Source organism: Oreochromis niloticus, linkage group LG13 (genome assembly GCF_001858045.2).
Source record: "Oreochromis niloticus isolate F11D_XX linkage group LG13, O_niloticus_UMD_NMBU, whole genome shotgun sequence".
Taxonomy (NCBI): domain Eukaryota; kingdom Metazoa; phylum Chordata; class Actinopteri; order Cichliformes; family Cichlidae; genus Oreochromis; species Oreochromis niloticus.
The window spans coordinates 2,009,074-2,029,694 of NC_031978.2; the positions used below are offsets into that span (position 1 = coordinate 2,009,074).

Consider the following 20,621-nt stretch of genomic DNA (forward strand, 5'->3'; position numbering starts at 1 on the left):
AATGTTGGCTTTAAGGAGAAAATGAGCCTTTTTGTGCATGAACTCATATTTCTGTTTAGGAAAGTTTAAATTATTTTATTTTGAAAAGAAATCACATTTATGCCAATGTCTGATAAAATATTTGATATTTAACTCTGCTGTTCAGAAGAAAAATCAAGTAAACAATTAGCTTTAATATGTTTGTACTGCAATTTATTTAAAGCAGAAAATTTATTTTAGTTGCAGAAATGAGCGATTCAGACAATCAACTCGACATCAAACGTTTGACGTTTTCTACAAATTAATATTTAAAAAAAAGATTTTACGGTTTTTATACATTTGATCAAATTCAAAATCAATTAAAACTGGAAATTTGAGACTTTAAAGTTGCTGTCGGCCGTCGACACATCCGCCTCCAAACACACACACTCCAGACTGTCTGAGAGTGTGTGTGTGTGTGTGTGTGTGTGTGTGTGTGTGTGTGTGTGTGTGTGTGTGTGTGAGTCTAATCCATCAGCGATTCAGAGGCAGTGACATGAAAACTATCCGAACCACAGCTCCGAGCTCCTCCTGGATTTTGGGGGGTCTGTGCTGCTGTTGAGCCTCCTGATGCAGCAGCCGTGGAGGTGCTGTTGGTGGAGGAGAATCCCTGGACTGCAAATAAAGCTGCGTGACGGAGGAGAGGCATCAGCTCGCTCTCACATCCAAAAAAGAAAATAGAAGAAAAGCAGGGAGGTTGGGCGAGCAAGCACACCCACACAGGCAGACAGGGAGAGAGAGAGAGCACCCCAAAACTGACGTCAGCTGCCTCCAGCTCCCTGATGGAGGACGGACGGACGGACGGACGGAGGGCGGAGGTGGAGGCACAGGAGAGGCTAATGAGGAGGAAAAAAGGAGAGAAAAGAGGTTCTCCTGTTGCACTCTGATGAGGAGAGAGAATCCCTCCTTCTTCCTCACATCTCTGTTGATCTCTTCGTCCTCCAACTTCACTCCCACTCTTCTCCTCCTCCTCATTCACTTGATTTCCTCCTGCAGGAGAATCCCTCTGTCAGGTCAGGTGAGCTCACTCCTCCTCTTCTCCTCTTCTTCGTCTTCTCTTCCTCCTCCCCACTGAGACTCTGAACTGTTGAGGACTGTTTGCTCGCTCTCCCTCCTCCCCTGTCTCCCTCTCTCTTTTTTCCCTCGCTCTCGCAATGCGCATTTTCCCTCAGCTGCAGCAGCCAATTGGAGGCCAGGGATGGGAGCTTCAGCCCGCCCTCTGTCCTCCTTGGAGCTGTCAGTCACGGTGGGTTCACAGAGCTGAATGTAAATGCAGCTGAGAGACGGTCAGCAATAAAAACTCAAATTCAGCTGAACGTGAAAAATATGACAGCGAGGCGACGACGTGTGAGTGAAGACTCCAATCACATTCATGCCCCAATAAAATCAATAATCAATACAGAATCAGTTTTATCTCAGCTTCAGTTAAAGCACACTCAGGACCTGATTATTGAACTGTGGAAACTGTTTTCAATCAGCTGTATGTTCAGGACGTTTTCACAGCGCCGTGATGAAGAGCGTCACCCGAACCTAAAACAATCCTACTATAAACAGCAGCGCCCGTTAGCATCAGCACTTCTCTGACCTTCGCTGTGCCGCCATCCCCCAGAGTGAGAGACCAGGAGACCACAAAGGGACGCAGAACGACCACAAAGAGACGCAAGCGACCACAAAGAGACGCAGAGCGACCACAAAGAGACGCAGAGCGACCACCAAGAGTCGCAAGCGACCACCAAGAGACGCAGAGCGACCACAAAGAGACGCAGAGCGACCACAAAGAGACGCAGAGCGACCACAAAGAGACGCAGAACGACCACAAAGAGACGCAGAACGACCACAAAGAGACGCAAGCGACCACAAAGAGACGCAAGCGACCACAAAGAGACGCAGAACGACCACAAAGAGACGCAGAACGACCACAAAGAGACGCAGAACGACCACAAAGAGACAGAATGACACACGGAGTGAAAAAAATAAGATGACGTCTGGCGTTACAGACAGAAGCTACTGACAGCTGTCATTGGCTTTGTGAATATTTAAAGATGTTTCTGTGGAGTTTGTTCACCTGTTGGGACTATTACTGAAGTAAAGTGTGTTCCTGTCTGAGCTCGAGCTTCGAATCTGATCATCCGTTTCCTTTCTTACAAACTGTGTCCCAAATACAGACAGAGCGTTTCAGCCGTGGACAGTGTGAGGACTTTCCTTCCTCTCTGACTGCAGATAATTCATGTTTTTGTCTCTGATAAATATTCAGCATTCACTGTTTTTCTGCTCTCAGTCAGTCGGTGCTGCTGCCCACACACTCAGCGCTTCATCAACAAGCAGCCATCCAACCAGCGCCAAGCTGAAGGCAAGAAAACACTCAGCACACACGTTAACACAGAGCAACGATGATGATGATGATGGTGGAGGTGAAGAGGTGACGCAGATTCATGTTGATCGCTCCGAGGCTGAGATGGAAAAACTGAGACGGAAACAAAAGAGTGGGAGACTGACACACACGTATCCACGAATGTGCGCGCACACACACACACACACACACACACACACACACACACACACACACTCATTCTGCCTGGCAGGCATAAGAAGTGAAATTAATGCATCTCTACTTTTTCTGCTCTGACAGCCACAAACCAGGAATCCCTGTGCTGCGGGGACACGGCTACACTGCGGGGACTTCACCTCCTCCTCCTCAGGACACTAAGTCAGTCCCCACAGCGCCCATCATCCAATTTAACGCTGAAGACTAGTGTAAGGCTGGAAGAATGTAATGTCCTCACAGGGAATGAAAACAAGGATGTGTGTGCGCTCATGTTTTAGTGTCTCTGTGTGGTCCGATGTCACTTTGAACTCCTCACGCTGAGGACACGTCCACATTACGGGGACAAGTCTGAAATCCGAGGACTCCACTGGGCTGGAGCGGTCAGTTTAAGGGTTCACACTTGGGTAAGCCTCGCTCTGGTCTGTGGGCTCGGTAGCTGCAAGCACCAACAGTGATGTCATCGCAGGCCGATGGTCATTTGTGCCGGCGCTCGAGGCGTGCTGGATTTGCTGCAGTCTTTTAATCAGTGACAGGCGTGTGCTTGTGTGTGTGTGTGTGTGTGTGTGTGTGTGTGTGTGTGTGTGTGTGTGAGACATACCTTGAGCAGATCTTTGGGAAAATCTTTTCCGTTGTTGAGTCCTTCCAGGTTGGAGATGAACTGGCTGCAGGACATCCTCTTGCCCACGTTCTACACACACACACACACACACACACACACACACACACACCTCAGATGTGATTGTGACAGACTGAAGATGAACCCACAGTCAGCTGATCTGTGATGTTAGCTCAGGACGTGAAATCATAGGCTGGTTAGCAGATCAGCTCGCTGAGGTTGGACGACTCGCCCCTGCTCAGCACACAGTAAGTCACCTGTGTTAGCAGGAAAGCTAGTCTTACCCCAAATTACCCAAAGTTAAAACAGCTGTGGATCTGATCTGACCCCACAAAGCAAAGGACGCCTCGCTGATGCTGACGGGAGACCGGGAGTGCTGAGGACGATCTGGAAACAGAAACTGTTTCACCTGATATAAAAGCTGCCCAGGTGGAGTTAAAGCCTTCGATTCGGTGCTAGAGTCGGGTTTGACGCGAGGGGGGCAGCGGTGACCGCCTTCCTGTCACTCATGCTGTAACGGTCAGAGGAAACGCGCAGGCATGTTACCGTGGTAACAGTCAGCACTTCCTTAAAAAAGTTCATTAGCAGAAATGAAGAATGAGCCCTGATGAGCCCGCGGCGCTCCTCAGTGATGACGAGTCACATTTATTTGTTAATATTTTCATATATTTGTCACATTTTTAGATCAATATTTCAATAACTTAAAATGGATTTTCACATTAATGTCTTATAATATTTCTTTACTCATTTTTATATTTATTCATATTTTTATAAAACTTTCTTTTTTCAAATGATATCATTATAATGAAATTCTAGAAACAAATATTTATAATTTTATTATTTTTTTCTGTTTATTAATTTGTTATTGGTGAAATTCGCACTAATATTTCCTGTAGGTCACTGTGAACAACCTGAGGATGAATCTCTGCACAGACGAGAAACAGGAAGCAGCAGCTGAAATGAAACTGTCATTGAAACCCCGACGGCTCGGGTTCACTCACGTTTCCATGCAGGTCCGTGTTCAGCAGCATGATGGCACAGGTCAGAGTGTGGACGCTGTCTGTGGGACAGAGCGACAGACAGACGGGTCAGACGGGTAGGACAGGTGAAAGAGGACGGACAGGTAGGGCTGACGGTACCTTCGCTGGTCAGGCTCTCTGAGTTGCACTGTCTGTACCTCCTGGAGAAATGAGCGAGGACTCTCTCTCTCTCCTGAGTTTCCCCCATCAGAGCAAACTGCCTCAGAAACGTCCTGAACGAAGAAACAGACGTTAAAGAAGCTCATTATGATGTCACCTGAACACCTGAACAGGTGAGATGAACACAGACACACCTACTGCACAGGTATTTCACATTAAAAGCCCTGCGATGGTGCCAATCCTGCTGTAAACTGAAAAAGTTCCACGTTTAAACTCTGAGGTGATCCTTTAAAGACGCACCAGCTCAGAGCTTCTCCATCAGAAAGGTCACAGCACAGCACGCAGGAAGTGACTGACTGCACTCCACGGCACACCGTGACTGGTTCATGTGAACATCTGGACCTCCTGCAGATGTTCAGGAGGCCAGCGTGCAGATGCGCAAACATTAAAGAACCGCAAAGAGACGGGAGGTGCTGCCAGTGAGCGAATGTAAGACGATCACGTCTGCACGCTCTGAAATAGACACGGACAGGAAGCGGGACTCACCTGAGCGCCTGGTCGATGGTCAGACCCGTGAAGTCAAAGTTGGTGAGATATTCCTCCGCCACCATCTGACTGAACTCGTTACTGCAGAGAGAAGCAGGCGTGTTGGTGTAACACGAGCACGTTTTAGAAAGGATTATCACTGTATCACTACACCGGCTGCCTTATTTCTGTGAGAGGATATTAAAGAAAGGAACAGGGCATTAAACCTCCACCGCACACCAGAACTTTACCTGAAAGGTGAACAGGAAGTAAAAATCTGCATGTTTATATTAAATCTGGAACCAGGAAGTAACACTAAAGCTCGACTAGCAGCTCGTCCCGTGACGCGTCACTCAGACTCAAGGAAGTGAAATCAGGACATCAGCGCTGCTGAATCTGCCTGCGCTAACTGCGCTGTGACATCATCAGTTAGCTGCTTGAGGCGCTGCAGTGTGACCAGCAGGAGGCCGTGATGTGTTCACTGCACGCTGGAAATTCCTGTTTTCGTAGGATGTGAAGAAATGTGATGTTGTGAACCAGCTCTGAGTGCAGGTGTGCTGCTGTAAAGGCCACACACTAAACCTCCCTGAAAAGCCTTCAGCTGATCCATAATGCTGCAGCAAGAGTCCTGACAGGGACTAGAAAGAGAGAGCAGATTTCTCCTGTTTTGGCTTCCCTTCATTGGCTTCCTGTTAAATCCAGAATTCAAAATCCTGCTCCTCACATACAAGGTCTTAAATAATCAGGCCCCATCTTATCTTAATGACCTTGTAGTACCATATCACCCTATTAGAGCACTTCGCTCTCACACTGCAGGCCTACTTGTTGTTCCTAGAGTATTTAAAAGTAGAATGGGAGGCAGAGCCTTCAGTTTTCAGGCCCCTCTTCTGTGGAACCAGCTTCCAGTTTGGATTCGGGAGACAGACACTATCTCTACTTTCAAGATTAGGCTTCAAACTTTCCTTTTTGCTAAAGCATATAGTTAGGGCTGGACCAGGTGACCCTGAATCCTCCCTTAGTTATGCTGCAATAGACGTAGGCTGCCGGGGATTCCCATGATGCATTGAGTTTTTCCTTTCCAGTCACCTTTCTCACTCACTATGTGCTAATAGACCTCTCTGCATCGAATCATATCTGTTATTAATCTCTGTCTCTCTTCCACAGCATGTCTTTATCCTGTCTTCCTTCTTTCACCCCAACCAGTCGCAGCAGATGGCCCCGCCCCTCCCTGAGCCTGGTTCTGCCGGAGGTTTCTTCCTGTTAAAAGGGAGTTTTTCCTTCCCACTGTCGCCAAAGTGCTTGCTCATAGGGGGTCATATGATTGTTGGGTTTTTCTCTGTACCTATGAAGCGCCTTGAGGCGACTTTTGTTGTGATTTGGCGCTTTATAAATAAAACTGAATTCATCAACTGTTCTGCGTGAAGTCCGCCGCTTTTCACTTTACTCTGTGAGCCCAAAATTTTAACACACACACACACACACTGACTTCTTGCTGAGCTGGCGAGCGACGTCAGACTTCCTGAAGCCCTCCAGGTTGTAGAGGCGTTTGGCGAGACGTTTAGCCGCCTGCAGGTCGGGCTTCATGCCGTTGGCCAGTGCGTCGTCGCTGCCGCCGAGCGCCAGGCGCTCCGCCACATCGGCCTGCGGGTAGAGCAGCTCTGGCGGTCGATTCAAGGGACGCTCCCTGACAACACAAACACAAAAGGAGATTCATGCTTCAGGACTTTCACATCCTTTTTCACTGAAGGACAAAATGATTTCTGGTTCCTGTTCTCAGAGTTCCTCCTGTGACGTGAACACACGACACAAAAACACTTGGAGTTTATCTTAAATGTGCCAAACATGAGGAGGGTTCTGGTTTAATGTGAGGAAATCTGTTGGATTTAAGGCTCAGCTGAGCAGTAGAGGAAAAGATTCCTTAAAAGATTCAGCTTCAGGGTAAGGAGGAATAACATCCGACTGTGGAGAGTTGGAGGGGGAAAACTCAAACCCTTTGTCTGAAACCAACCTGCTCCCCAACAGTCACTGAACTTAGACTCAGCTCATCCACAGAGACCTCCTACAGAGACCGGAGACGAACATCAACATGGAGAAACTCCAGAAGTAAAAGACGCTGTTCCATTCCCAAAACTCAGAAACGCCTTAGAGGAGGGGTGTCAAACTCCAGGCCTCGGGGGCCAGTGTCCTGAAAACATGTCCCTGCTGCAACACACCTGACTAAAATTAAAAGGTCATTAGCAAGACTAATGAACTAGACTGGATGCTGAGGTGACAAACCCCTAACCCTGCTCAAGTAAATTTAAATAAATATAAGGCTACGTCCACACGTATCCGGGTATTTTTGAAAACGCAGATTTTTCTGTGCGTTTGCACCTTTCGTCCACACGTAAACGGCGTTTTCAGTCACTGAAAACGGAGATTTCTAAAAACGCCTGCCAGGGTGGAGATTTTCGAAAACTCCGTTTTTGCATTTACGTGTGGACGAGGAAAACGGAGAAAACGCAGCGTCAAAGGTGTGCGCCTTTTTTGACGTCACACTGTGCGCCACGTTATTGTTTCGGTGAAATGAATTTCTACAATACTGTTAATTGTCCTCTCTGCAGTGTTTAAATGCTTACATATACACACACAGTTACTGTCCCTCCACACATACGACTCGGTTCTGCTTCTATGACCCATCTTTGTTTACTATTTCCCACCGAGGCTTCTAGACTTCTGATTGGCCAACATTTCTACACGGTTAGGAATATATCGCCACCTGTTGCTTTGGCATGTTCCTAGCAGCGTTTTCCTTCATTTCTGCGTTTACGTGTGGACGGGATTGTTTTTTAAAACGAAAACGGAAAATCTCCTTTTTCAAAAATACCCGTGTACGTGTGGACGTAGTGTAAGTGTTTGGAAAAATGTACTTCTAAAAGTGTTTTTATTGCACCGTGATCATTTAGTCATCAGCTGCTGTGGCATGAATCAGAAGGGTGAACCTCAGCATGCTAACGACCTTTTAATTTTAGTCAGGTGTGTTGCAACAGGGACACATTTTCACAAAATACGTACTTGCACAAGAGTGCAAATACGTACGCGAGTACGTACTCGCCGAGAACGCGAGCACGGACTCGCGATATGTACAATTGGAACACCTGCGTACGTGATGATGTCACAGGTCCGGAGTTTTTACTGCCGTCCCCTCCTAATTTAACTGTGAGTAACATGTTATGAAGCTTAACTGTAATCACAGCCAAACCGGTTTACTCAGGAACAAATAAAACACTGAAATAAACCAAACATTAACATTTAGAAGTGATCTAAGTGACTTATATATCATTTTTAACCTCAGTAGTGAAACCTCTATTAATAAAAATAGTGTACATGTACATACGTGTACATACCTTAATAAAAACAAGCAGGTGAGATGTTAGAACGCTTTTATTTCTATTCTAGTGGACACTCAATACTATAGACAGCTGCTGGAGTTTCTTTAACCTGAGTAGTGAGAAGTCCACGAGCGGGGGGGGGTTGAAAACGATGTGCCGGGAGTCCGCTGTTGAGTTTTGGACGAAATGCATTCTGGGATATTTAGCTGTCCCAAGTCTACACCGATGCATGCTCGATAAAACGGGCGGATCGAGAACACATCCGGGACTTTTTCGCGTTCTCGGCGTGATGCGTACTTCGAATTGGAACAGTACTTGGTCTCCGACTGATGACGTATCACGAGTACACGAGAACGCAAGTACGCACAAGTACGCATATTGAGAAACGCCCACTGAGTTTGACAGGCCAGCTTTAGAGGAGGGTTGGTCGGGCATTTGGAAGGACAGACGGATGGATGCTCGGTTGGATGTTTGGATGGTTGTTTGGATGTTTCACATCCCAGAGGAAGTTATAGTTATTCAGAACTGGCAGCATCATGTTCAGTTAAAAACAAAACTTTATGAAAATCAAACTTATGGTGTCCTTCATATACAACAACAACAACAACAACAACAACAACACATTTATTTATAGGCACCTTTAATAAAGACCCACAAGGTCGTGTTAGATAATACAGCAAAATAAAAACATATAAACAAATAAAATCACAACTATAAAACTAATCAAGGTAACAATAGACTAAGCCCAAGTAATAATAAAGGGTCTGCAGTTCTGAGACATCATTTACAAATAGAGAATTTATAGTCCGGAGACGTTATTTAAATTGTTTCGGTCTTAGGGGTTTGTTTTTCCAATATCAGAGTTATCATTGCAGTTTTAAGAGAGGATGGAACAGAACCAGAGATGAGAGATTAGAGTATTAGTGATCAGCGAGCCAAGAGAGCGGACTGAAAGTTTAACAAGATTAAAATTGGATTAAGTTACTAATAATAGAAGATTTCTGAATTATAGGAAGTTTAAAACTGGATAAAGAAGATGACAGTTGGGTAGGAGTTGACCATATCACCAGAAGCAGGCAGCCGTTAATGAAGATTCACAGGTTACAGACTGCAGCAGAGTGTGTGTGTGCTAAAGGTCTCTGAAGGCTTAACAATACTGTATGATGTCGAGAACAAAGTACGAGTGTAGTAAGAAGATATAGCCTGAGAAATAGCTTCTTTCTAATGTTAGATATGACTGAGATACACGTCCTTATGAAGCCCAGTTTTCCTGAAGAGACGTTCCAGGTGGTGTCCAACAGCTTTGAGTTGGTGAAGTTCAGATGAGTACCAGGGGCCAGAGCAAGACAAGGAAACGGTTTTCTGAGGAGCCAAGATATCTAAGAGGATGATGAGTCCGTTGTTATAGTGAGATATCAAGTCATCCGTGGAAGCTGAGACCTCTATGGTCGGGAGATAGAAAAGCCCCTAATATTTCTACAGCAGTAGAGTGTGTTTACCTCTGTACGGTGGGAGACTAACACTGAATGAAACTAGTTTATGATGTGAGACAGGGATACAGATTAGTCCTTTGGAGAGTGGGAACGTCCGCGTGAGCCAAAGTGATCCAGACAGGAAGAGTAAGAGTGCAAGCCCACCTGGCAAGGCCAGCTAGCCCACTCTGGTCAGCCTAGGTCTGCTGAGCCTGCGCTCCCAGCTGGCTCTGCTCGCCGTAGCTCACCAGCCAGCTCTCCATCTGCCGCTGGTTCTGTTAGAGCGAGCCTCCGGCTCACGGAGGAGCTCCAGAATCGAACCGGGACCGGCGGCTGCAGGTCAACATGAAGGAGTCGAGTCGGGAGCAGCCAAATGACATCAGGGACGCCACGACCCGCCACGAGGGAGCCGGGAGCAGCAGCTTGCCGGCGAGGAATCGATCACGGGTGACATCACGTTCTCGAAGGAACCAGAAAATAAAATTGAAGCAACAAACGATCAGCGGATGTTCCAGGACACGGATTTATAGTTTGATCATGAAAACGTTGGCTCAGCGCGCAGAGCGAAGGCGTGACTCCGTTTTTAATGGTTCTAAACGCAGCCGTGAACCTCGGTGTCTGTGTGACCTCACATCTCGCTCACGTGTCACATTTTCAGCATCAGCATGAATACGGGGATTACTTTCTGTTGCCATGGTTACCCTGCAAACAGGAACTGTTAGCAGCTAATGCAGTGTGACATTTAGCAGGTCACAGAGTGGGAAAAGCTTCCTTCGACATACGTAGGCAGAGACACTGAAGAGGTTATTCCTGAAAAAAATGATAAATTATGAAAACAGGTGGCGCCGAGCAGCGAGCAGCGAGCGAGCGGTTTCTGGTTTTTTTATCAGCTTCTTTTTCTTTTTGGGTGTGGAGCGAAAACTCGAGCAGGTACTTTCACTTGTCTGTTATTGTTCGGCTGGAGATAAAAATACAGAATTCATTCAAACTGAGGAGACGCTTTTGATAACACCTGATATCATCCTTCAGTAACATCGAACACACAAATATCCAGTTCAACCAGTCCTCAGTGCAAATGCTCCCAGTCAGCGTCAGCATTTAAACTTGAGACGGAGCACATCTAACTGCAAACACGTTAATGCGCTGTGTGCAGCTGTGTTTCCTTCTCCAGCCTGCAGTCTATTTATAACCCGAGTGTTTGCTGCTGCATCGACCAGCGTCCCCTCAAGGATCGATACAGCCTCGTGTGCTCAAACGTCACCCGACGAGGAGTACTTTTAATTTAACGCACCTATCTGCTGCCGTCGTCGTGGGAATGTGTCCGTTGTCCATCGGCCGTTCTTCGCTCGCAGACGCTCTTTACATCAACGCACTTTTTAAAACATTAAAAAAAACCTCAGGCACGAAGAGGAAATGAAGTCAGAGTTTTGAATGAGAGTCTGAAAGTGGGAAGTGGTCAAACCACCGTGTGGACTACGTCTACTTCCCTTAATGAGCTTCCCTTTACTGGATTGGGCGGTCAGCGGGCCTGCAGGCAACTAAAGGTTGTCTCATCACATAATAATTCATTTAGTGATCCATGTAAATGTAAAATCTCAGAAAGCAGCTAAAGTTGGTCAGATTACAGAGAAATACGACGATCCTGAGAACTCATTGTACAGAAAGAAAACACACGAAAACCCGCTGGGACAAACCACAGGAAACAGAGAGCTACACAACTACACAACCAGCTACACAACCAGCTACACAACCAGCTACACAACTACAGAAATAAAACAGAAAAACACTTAAAGTGCAATCAAATCTCCTGGAACACGACACATTACAGGAAGAGCTTCTAATATTAAAAACACAAAAACATACTGAACATGCAAATAAACACGACATTAAAACATTCAATAAAGACAAAAGGTCAGAACAACAAAACACGTGACCACACAGCACAGCCAGGTACAGAAAGCACCGCCTAATCCCAGAAGCACGCACACGAGTCAGCACCAAAACCAAACACAGGCCAGAAAACAGGAAATACAATAAAACAACCGACAAAATCCGAGGACGGCTGCAGACACGACCAAAGACCCGACGAGGAGAGCGCAGGGCTCCGCCCCCGCAGCTCGCGCTCTGGGACGGATCACTACAACATGTCTTATTTTTCCTACAGCTTCAGTTTGTTTAGTTTGTGCTGCAGAAAACCAGAGACGTTTACTCTGATTACTCAAACATCATGTAGGAGTACATGATGGTCACAGGGCGCTGCTGTTACAGCCAATGGCAGGACCGCGAGCGCCTCAGACTCAGAGCTGCATCAGTAGTATTTCCTGGTGAACGGAGGGAATGTGAGTCCAGATGTTTCTGCTGGCAAGTCCCTCCCACACTCGCCGACGCAGCCCATTCATCCCGGACAGAAATAACCAGCGGCCGGGGAACCTCGCTCAACAGGACGCCAGGAAATTCTTTCAGTGCATCTCTGAGCTATCCGCCCGCTCCCACCGACCAAGTTCAAGGTCAACAGCAGGCAGACAACGGCCCGCTCTGCCGCCGCCAACACGCTTCACAGAAAGCGCCGCTGCTTTTACAAAAGCCAAGAGAGTCTCGAGTCAGCACGGAAGAACACGCTCGGGTTTGTCGTCACGTCTGCTGCGAAGTAACAAACGTCATCATTCAGATACGACGGCTCATCATTGCTGACACACATCAGCCTGCTGCATCCAGCAGCAATCAGCCTCAACTCGTCAGTGACCGACCGTCAGTGACCGACCGTCAGTGACCGACCGTATGTGTCATCAGTCCACGTTCATTCTGAAAGAAAAGCGTTTGAACGCCTGCGTTTCATTAAAAATGGCCGAAGGTTTTATTTGGTTTTATTACACTGATGATGTCAGATTTGATGTTATTGCTGATGCTTCTTAAACTCACAGCGTGACTGATTGATCCTGTGACCGTCACAATGCTATTACATCATTATCATGATACTGTAATAGTTATGATTCAAAATGTACTCTCCTTTATTTTTATTTATTAACAAATTAATAAAGGTTTAACTCTATTAATAAATAACTGAAGCATCAGTTCCACAGTACTCAGTGTCCATTTATGAGCACAACATTCTTGTTTCTGTTAAACATGTTTTACAAATGACAGACTGGACCTTTAAATCAGAACACAGTGAGTCCTCTCTAATGGAAAAGCAGCAGCTCTGATAATAACTGTTATTAATTCGTGATGCTGTAAAGCTTTTATTTAAAGCACAGAGCTGTTCTCTAATAAATGATGAATTTACTGAACTAAACATCAAAGAGAAGAAGCAGGAAGGGGGATATTGAAGACTTTGAGAACTTAAATGTAAGATTTTTATCTGTGATGTGCAGATTCTCTGTTTCCATACCAGGTGCAGATGGATGACAGCATTAGGATGCACGCCCAGATCCTTGTTGTTGAAAACCTCCTTTTCATTTTTCATCAGACCCAATCTGGACACCTGGTGCTCCCCCCATCTGAGCTGAGACTGGTTTGATCCACCAGCTGAGACAGAGAGGCTTAGAACAATGAGTCACCGAGCAGCAGAGCGAAAAACAAGACAGAAAGCTCGAAAACGAAAGGCCGGACGGGAGGAAAGCAGGAATGCAGAGAAAGGCAGAAACGCTGTTATTTTCCAGGGCGTGTCAGTCAGACTCACACCACAACAAGCAAACCACAAACAGGCGCTGAGTGACAGCCAGCCGACGCGAACATGAGGCTCTCAGAGCCCAGGTTTAAAGAGCTAGCCTGCTGTTAATCAGTGTTTGTGTTCATGTCAACAAAGCCCACATGCAGACCCCAAAGCAGCGCCGATGGAAAGCGTCTACAAACAGCTCACAGACCGACTGGTTCACTGTTCAGAATGATGCACGTTTACTGTCCTCAGTACGTTTTGTTTCTGAGCGCATTAAATATGATTACTCGTTAAAAAGGAGACTGCAGTTCCTCTAGTGTCCAGCAGAGACAGCAGTGAGTCAGTCCCCACAGACAAAACTGTCCAGCAGAAACAAACATGTTTACAGGCTGATACAAAAACTGATGGTCTCTGTAGATAACAATGACTCACCGAGTTTGCACCATTAGGGGCGTGGCCTCTTTGACTTACAGGCGGCTGTAGCTGCTAGCTTCACCTGAACTGGACCTCTGCATCGTGTTTGTGCTGTTGGAGCTTTTTTAATGACTTCATGTGACCAATAATATGGCTGCTGTGAGGCTACTGTAAAGACTGTCTGAGGAGGCGGAGCTTCAGTTGGGGTGCAAACTTGATTTGGATGTTACTGATTAGCAGATATCTGTGTCTGAGCAATGCTAACATACAGTCTATAGCTGAGCACGCCAGCCTCTCGTCCCGACATGGTCACGACGTGGTCATCAATAACCCATCCAGGTTTAGTGATCCGGTTTGGAAACACTGTCATTACAACATGTGCCAGACTTTATCCTCAATCAGTCTAAAACAAACCCAAACCTCGTCCCGTAACCCGAGGACGATGAGACACCTCAGTGAAAGCGTGAGGCTCTCCTCAGACGGAGGTAAAAACAGCTCAGCCGTCACATGTTCCGCTCAGGCCTCCCCACAAAACCAGTGCTTGATCTATAATGGATGCTCAGCTAGAAAGTTAAAACAGCAAACTTCCTGCAAACTCCAGAGGAGATCCTCTGCCTGCAGGGACTTTTATTCAGCAGAAACGTCTGGACCAGGTTCATTATGGAGTCTGTTTGAAGCGATGCAGAGCGAAGCCTCAGAGCAGAGCCGAGTTCCTGCTGAGTCAGATCACACAGTTTAACAGGAAAACTGAAGCAAGCCCAGAAACACGCGACGAACTCCTCCATCAGCACCCTGAGAGGTAAACCTGAGGCTCACGCCAGGCTGCTAAAGGAGTGAAGGTCAGAGCTGGCAGCTCCAAGCACGCCCTCACGAATTCAAACCCAGCCTGTAAAGACTGGACCAAAATCAGTCACAGCATCGTGAAGGGACTCTAAAAAGGAAAAGCCTCGGTGTCCTACATCATTCACACAAAACACTGAGAAGCTGCACGAGCTGCAACTTAATATTTGTGACTGAAACCAACATCTGAGAAATGAGAGCTTTACTAGAGAAAAATAAACCTCTGAGCGCTCCGACTGACTTTTAATGTGAACATTTAGGTTTCTTTGATTAGAAGGAGAACTTTGTGAAGTCCAAGGACAGTCTGCCTTTAAGCTGCACACACAAACGTCTGAGTGGACCGCAGTTTGCAAAGCTTTCATAAACCCTCAGACTGGCTGATGGAGAGGTCAGCGCGTGCAGCACATCAAACAACCGGTTTGTTTTGGTTCCATAATTTGAAGTTTCTAAAACCACACTGTGTCAAATCCACACCAGTTTTAGTGTTTTTAGGGTTTTAACATCCAGGTTATTACAGCGGACTAAAAATAGATGTGAAAACACATTTTAGTGAAACACGAATAAAAACTGAACGTACGGTGCATGTGAGGCTGCCTGAGTCCATCACACGTGTCACATATCAAACACACCCCTTTGCTTCTCAGCCGTGCGTGCCCGTCGCCAACAACTCACTCGCTCTTTAGTTCAGTTCAGAAACTTCAGTCAGCAACAAAGACCGGACGTGCCCCAAAACCTGAGAGGCAAACCAAAACCCCGCCCACCACAGCGTCCCACCATCAGGACATCCATGGTGCCATCTTAGGTGGCGGCCGCTGCTCACGACGTTAAAGTGAAGTGTCGGTTCAGCTTCAGCCGGGACGGCACAAAGAAAGTTTCAGTCAATAAAACAAATGTGGGAATGAAAGGACTCTTCTCCTGCTGGGCCAAAAACAATCCGTCCACAGGTTTTCTTCCTCTCAATCGAGCTCCTCCTGTCACATCAGCTCCAGCTGCACTAAACTGACGGACGAGAGCGCGCCATAAAGCAAGTCCCAACACAGAGCTCTGTAGCTAAACAGGCGTTTTATATGAAACTGAATGTAAAGCTCCAGCCTGACCTGCAGTTACCAGGCAGGTTTCCTATGGGCGCCTCCTGCTGGGCTGGCCGGTACCAGCAGCTGTACTGTAAACTACACACCACACCGCCTCTTAGTTATTTATATGTCAAACTGAAATCTCCTGTGGATCAAACAGCCCAAGCTTAAAAACAAACAGCATTATGAAAGAACTGAAGCAGAGCTGCCCTGAAACCAAATCATACCGAGTGAAAATATAAAGGAAGGCGTGCTGCACTGTAACGGCTGAGCAGAGGTTAAAACTGACGGGCGGACGGCACGCGTCTCCTCCCCTCCTCCTTCCTTCTGTCCCCCTTCCTCTCCTTGTTCACCCGGACACACAGGAACGACTGACAAACACTGCTGCGGAGAGAACGCGGCGTGGGGACGTTTCACAGAGTTGCATCAGTGCAACAAAAAAAACAGAGCAGGCTGAAGTCCTCAGAGACGGCGACAGGACTGAGGGGCGTCTAAACAGCAGGCCAGCCCAGATCCACCTGTGCACAACCGCACAAGCTCAGATTCATGAAAGTCATCAACAGTTCAAATGTCAGACCGAGGTTACCCTCAGTCTGACATTTTTAACGCGCCGCTGTCGGTTTTACAGAAAAACTGCAGCTCACGACATCTTTGAAACAACTTCCACTCATGAAGACAGTTAACCAATCACAACAAGACCCAAGACTCAGCTGATTCCCATCTCAAATCACAACAATAGTCAAGGTGCTTTATATAGTGAGGTAAAGACCTCCAGTAACAATCAGACTATCAGCACACGTTTGGTGACAGTAGGAAGGAAAAACTCCCTGTTAACAGGAAGAACCAGGCCCAGGGAGGGGCGGGCCGTCTGCTGCGACCGGTTGGGATAAACCTCCACATCCTCATTGCTGTTACACTATTTAAGGAAGGGTGTTGCTTCATCTACAAGCCACTTTGCAACCCTTCTCCATCCCAGCGCCTCCTCTTCACACCGTTTCCCATATCGTGATCCCGGCCGAACTAAAAACAGAGGAGGACGCTTTGTGTTGTCATCACTCAGTGAACCACAAATACTCGTAACTGTACAATGGTATTCATCTCTGCATCGTTTTCATTTACGACACTAGAACAAATCTGTGTTTATGTGAAAGACGGGCGATACGCAGGATTCTGGTAGACGGACGTTAGCAGCCACAGACTGTATGGGAGCATCGCTCAGACACAGACGTCTGCGAATTAATAACATCCAAATCAAATCCTCAGATCTCACTGTGCACTCTACAAACATGATCCAGAGGTCCAGGTGAAGCTAGCAGACAGCTAGCAGCTCAGTCAAAGAGGCCACACCCCTAATAAGGCGAGTCATAAGAGCATTGTTATGTACAGAACCCAGACCAGTTTGTGTATCAGTTTTAACATGGGAGTCTGTGGGGACTGACTCGCCGCTGCCCCTACTGGACGGTAGAGGAACTGCAGGGTTTTGGCATCTGTGGCGGTTTGGTAAATGGTAAATGGCCTGCATTTGTATAGCGCTTTACTTAGTCCCTAAGGACCCCAAAGCACTTTATACTAAACCATCTGCACATACTGGTTTTAAACCTCAGCATCTCTCAAAAACAGTCGGAGATGATTTTTCCCCACAAAAACCGACCAATCACACACCAGAACAGGACAGATCATCTCTTTGACTTTATGCTGTGGTGTCGTTTCCTGCTGACAACAGTTAACTTTGTCATTTTTCTCAATAACAAACTAATAAATAATAAATGTATTTAATAAATTCCCTGTTTACATATTTAAACATCAATGACATCACTGATCTCATGTTTCAGAAACAGGAAGCTTTAACCTCACCTGTACACAGCCGGGTAGGGCGGGGCATACATGTACCTGTCCTCCAGAGCCCCGCCCCCCCAGCACAGCAGGTATCTCGCCATTACGACACGGCCCCGCCCACTCTCACACCGAGCCTGTGAGAGAGCAGCCGCCGATCAAACAACATCCACATCGATGTCTCCGAACCACGGCGAGCTGTTATCGAGGGAATCGGAGCAACGTCACCCACACGTTAATCTGATGACATCATTAAGCTATGACATCATCTGCTTCGAGTTCTCCGCTTCATTCGGAGCCTCGGTAAGGAAATCCTCCGGCAGCAGCGTCTCCTCTCTGATCCGTCTGCTTCCAGTCCTCCTCCTCTTTCTTCCACACTTTTGAAACCACGGCGCGGCTCCTCTCCCAACTTCACGGCACAACTTTCCCTCTTTCTCCTCTCCGCTGGACCTTCTCCTCGTCCTGCCCCTCTCGTCCATCAGCTGGCTTATTTTCCAGCACAGAGGGGAAGGAGGTATGCGCTTCCTCCCCCATTTGACCCGGCACGCCCCTCCTCCTCCTCGGCTCCTCGCCCTCCCCCCTCTGTCCTCTCCTTCCCCTCTTCCTCTCTTTGTCTCGTCTCACCATCCTGGAAGTTTTCAGCAGCTCGATAAACTTCAGCCTCATCGAGGCGCCGCATGAACGTGACTGAAAGCTTAAAGAGAAACTTGGAACATGAGAACAGATCTAGGATTTCAGCTGAGCGCGAGCAGCAACTTCTCTTTAATGTTCTTGGTTCACATGAATAAGATAAATTCAGAATTTACTCATTAAACTGAACTTACAGCATTTATATACACACAGTACAGGGGTACAGTGTGTGTGTGTGTCCCTGATGCAGAGCTCGGCGGGGCGGGTCCAGAAGCTAAACTTCATTCCAAACGCTGCTCACAGATCTTCAATATGAGCCATGACGCTGTAACCATCACACGTCTGCACCACGTCAGCCTCGCTTCAACTAAAGTGCGTTTTATTCACCACGTCACACAAACACAACTACACTGCACACAAACCGAAACAGCGACGGCTCTGATTGGTGGAAGTCGCTGTGACCGTGGAAGTGTTTAAACCTGCAAACAGCAGGTCACACTGTGAGACTACGTCTGTGCACGGCCTGCTGCTGCGCTCGACCCAGATCACATCGTTAAACCTTCCGGCTGAAAGATGATCATAGAAATGGAAGAGTCGTTTAAAAAGAGCGGGCAGCCGCCGCTCTACACCACGGTTATCTACAACAGAAGACTAAAAATCCATCTGAAAACACAAAACTCAGAGTATTTACAGCCGCACACAAACGTGTTGTCGTGTTTCAGCTCACAATAACAGCAAAGGATCTACGCTTCAGCTCCACAGCAGAAGCATCACCACGAACCGAGGGAAAGCAGGTCAGAGGTCGGAACACACAAACAACAGATGGAAAACATCCACATGAATGACAGCGAGGAGGAGGAGGGGGAGAGGAGGAGGAGTGAAAACATTTCAGAGTGTTTCTAGTTTTCAGACAGGAGTGGGAGGTCTTTACTTCCACCCTGCCTCACTCCATCTGGAATTTCCCTCTATAGGCTGATAAAACTGTGTGTGTGTGTGTGTGTGTGTGTGTGTGTGTGTGTGTGTGTGTGTGTGTGTGTGTACACCTATCCCTGTGAGGACAGACCTCCCACATGAAGCCGTTTGAAGGTGCAGATTAGAATTAGATTCAGGGCGGGGGTGGGGGTGTATTGCTGGAATGCATCATGTCCTCTTGGAGGATGCGATGCACAGAGGTCCTCACGAAGCTAGGAGTGCAAACGCATGTGAGCGTGAAGGCGCCTGGACTTAGCTGTTTGGGTGTGATCCTGTTTTTCATGTCCAAGTCTGAATTCCTCTCTCGCTGCAGCTCGATGTGAGTTTCTGCTGGGAACAATAAAGTTTTTGACTGCGTCTGAATTCGTCCACACCCAGCCGAAGCCGTGGCGCGAGGCCAACAAGGAAAATGGCGAGCTCCTCCAGCTCATGCTGGGAAAGCTCCCAGCAGCAGGCCGGCTGTTTCCATTTCACTCCTCAGATGTTTGAACGTGTCCGTGTGCAGAGTGACGTTTTAACCACACACAAGCAAGAAAACGTGTGAATTCTTCCATTTACACTGAAGTCAACAACAGGCAGGAGCGAGCTCCCCGATTTTATCCCACCCCTGAATTAAAACCGTATTCTGCTCATTTCCACCTGAATGCTGTTATCCTGCACTGCGCTGGAGCTGGAGCAGGAATACAAACACTCCAGGTCGTAATCCTGCAGGAGCCGAGCTGCACGTGGGCAGATTAACTCAACTAATCTGGAGAAAAATAGAACTAACAGTTCAGTTTAACAGCCGCGCTGCAGTGAACACAAACGGTAACTAGAACTGACGCTTAGCCAAAATAAACTGAGAAAGAAATTAAATGTTTTATCATTTGTTAAAAGATAAAATGAGTGATTCAAACAGCCCAAAGAAGGTGACACCAACGTCTGCAAGAAAATGATTTAAAAATATGCAAAATCAGAGTGAGCGCAACGATTTGGGGATCATTCAGGTACGAACACTGGAAAGTGTAAATGTTATATTTTTGTAAGTTGTAATTAAAGCAAACGTGACTGTAACATGTGATGTTTAAGGAGGAGCAGATGATTGGCTGCAGAAAGAGGAAGTGTGGTACTGCATGAGGAAGTACGTGAGGGTGGTGCAGGACATGAGGACAAAGGTGTGGAGCAGGAGTGACAGGTGGGGGTGGGATTACATCGGGATCTGCTCTGAGCTCCTTCCTGTCTGCGTCGCTGATAGACAGACTGACAGGTGACGTCAGGCAGGAGTCTGCAGACAACACTGCGATCTGCAGCGAGAGCGGGCGGAGGAGAGCCTGGAGAGGTGGAGGCGTGCTCTGGAGACAAGATGAAGGAAAGTCAGTGGAAGCGAGACAAAGAGAGAAAGAGAAGGTTTAAAGACCGAAGGTGTTCAGATGTTCAGACCGCTCAGAGCCACAGAGGCTGAGATGGTCTGAGCGTGTGCAGGAGGGAGGAGGGGGGTGAAGATGGAGCAGTGAAGGAGGACATGCAGAGGGGTGGTGT

At 47.2% G+C, this 20,621-nt stretch overlaps 1 protein-coding gene across 3 annotated transcripts in view; it reads right to left on the reverse strand.

Annotated features, from left to right (window-relative positions):
* The window catches only part of psda (pleckstrin and Sec7 domain containing a), a 57,158-nt gene that overhangs the window by 10,136 nt on the left and 26,401 nt on the right, over positions 1-20,621 (reverse strand). For all 3 annotated transcript variants that reach the window (XM_019366491.2, XM_025897337.1, XM_019366487.2), the window contains 5 exons: positions 6,330-6,527; positions 4,865-4,945; positions 4,319-4,431; positions 4,181-4,239; positions 3,162-3,251 (listed from right to left, as the gene is read on the reverse strand). In XM_019366491.2, the coding sequence (XP_019222036.1) occupies positions 3,162-3,251; positions 4,181-4,239; positions 4,319-4,431; positions 4,865-4,945; positions 6,330-6,527 (541 nt within the window). The remainder of the gene's footprint in view (positions 1-3,161; positions 3,252-4,180; positions 4,240-4,318; positions 4,432-4,864; positions 4,946-6,329; positions 6,528-20,621) is intronic.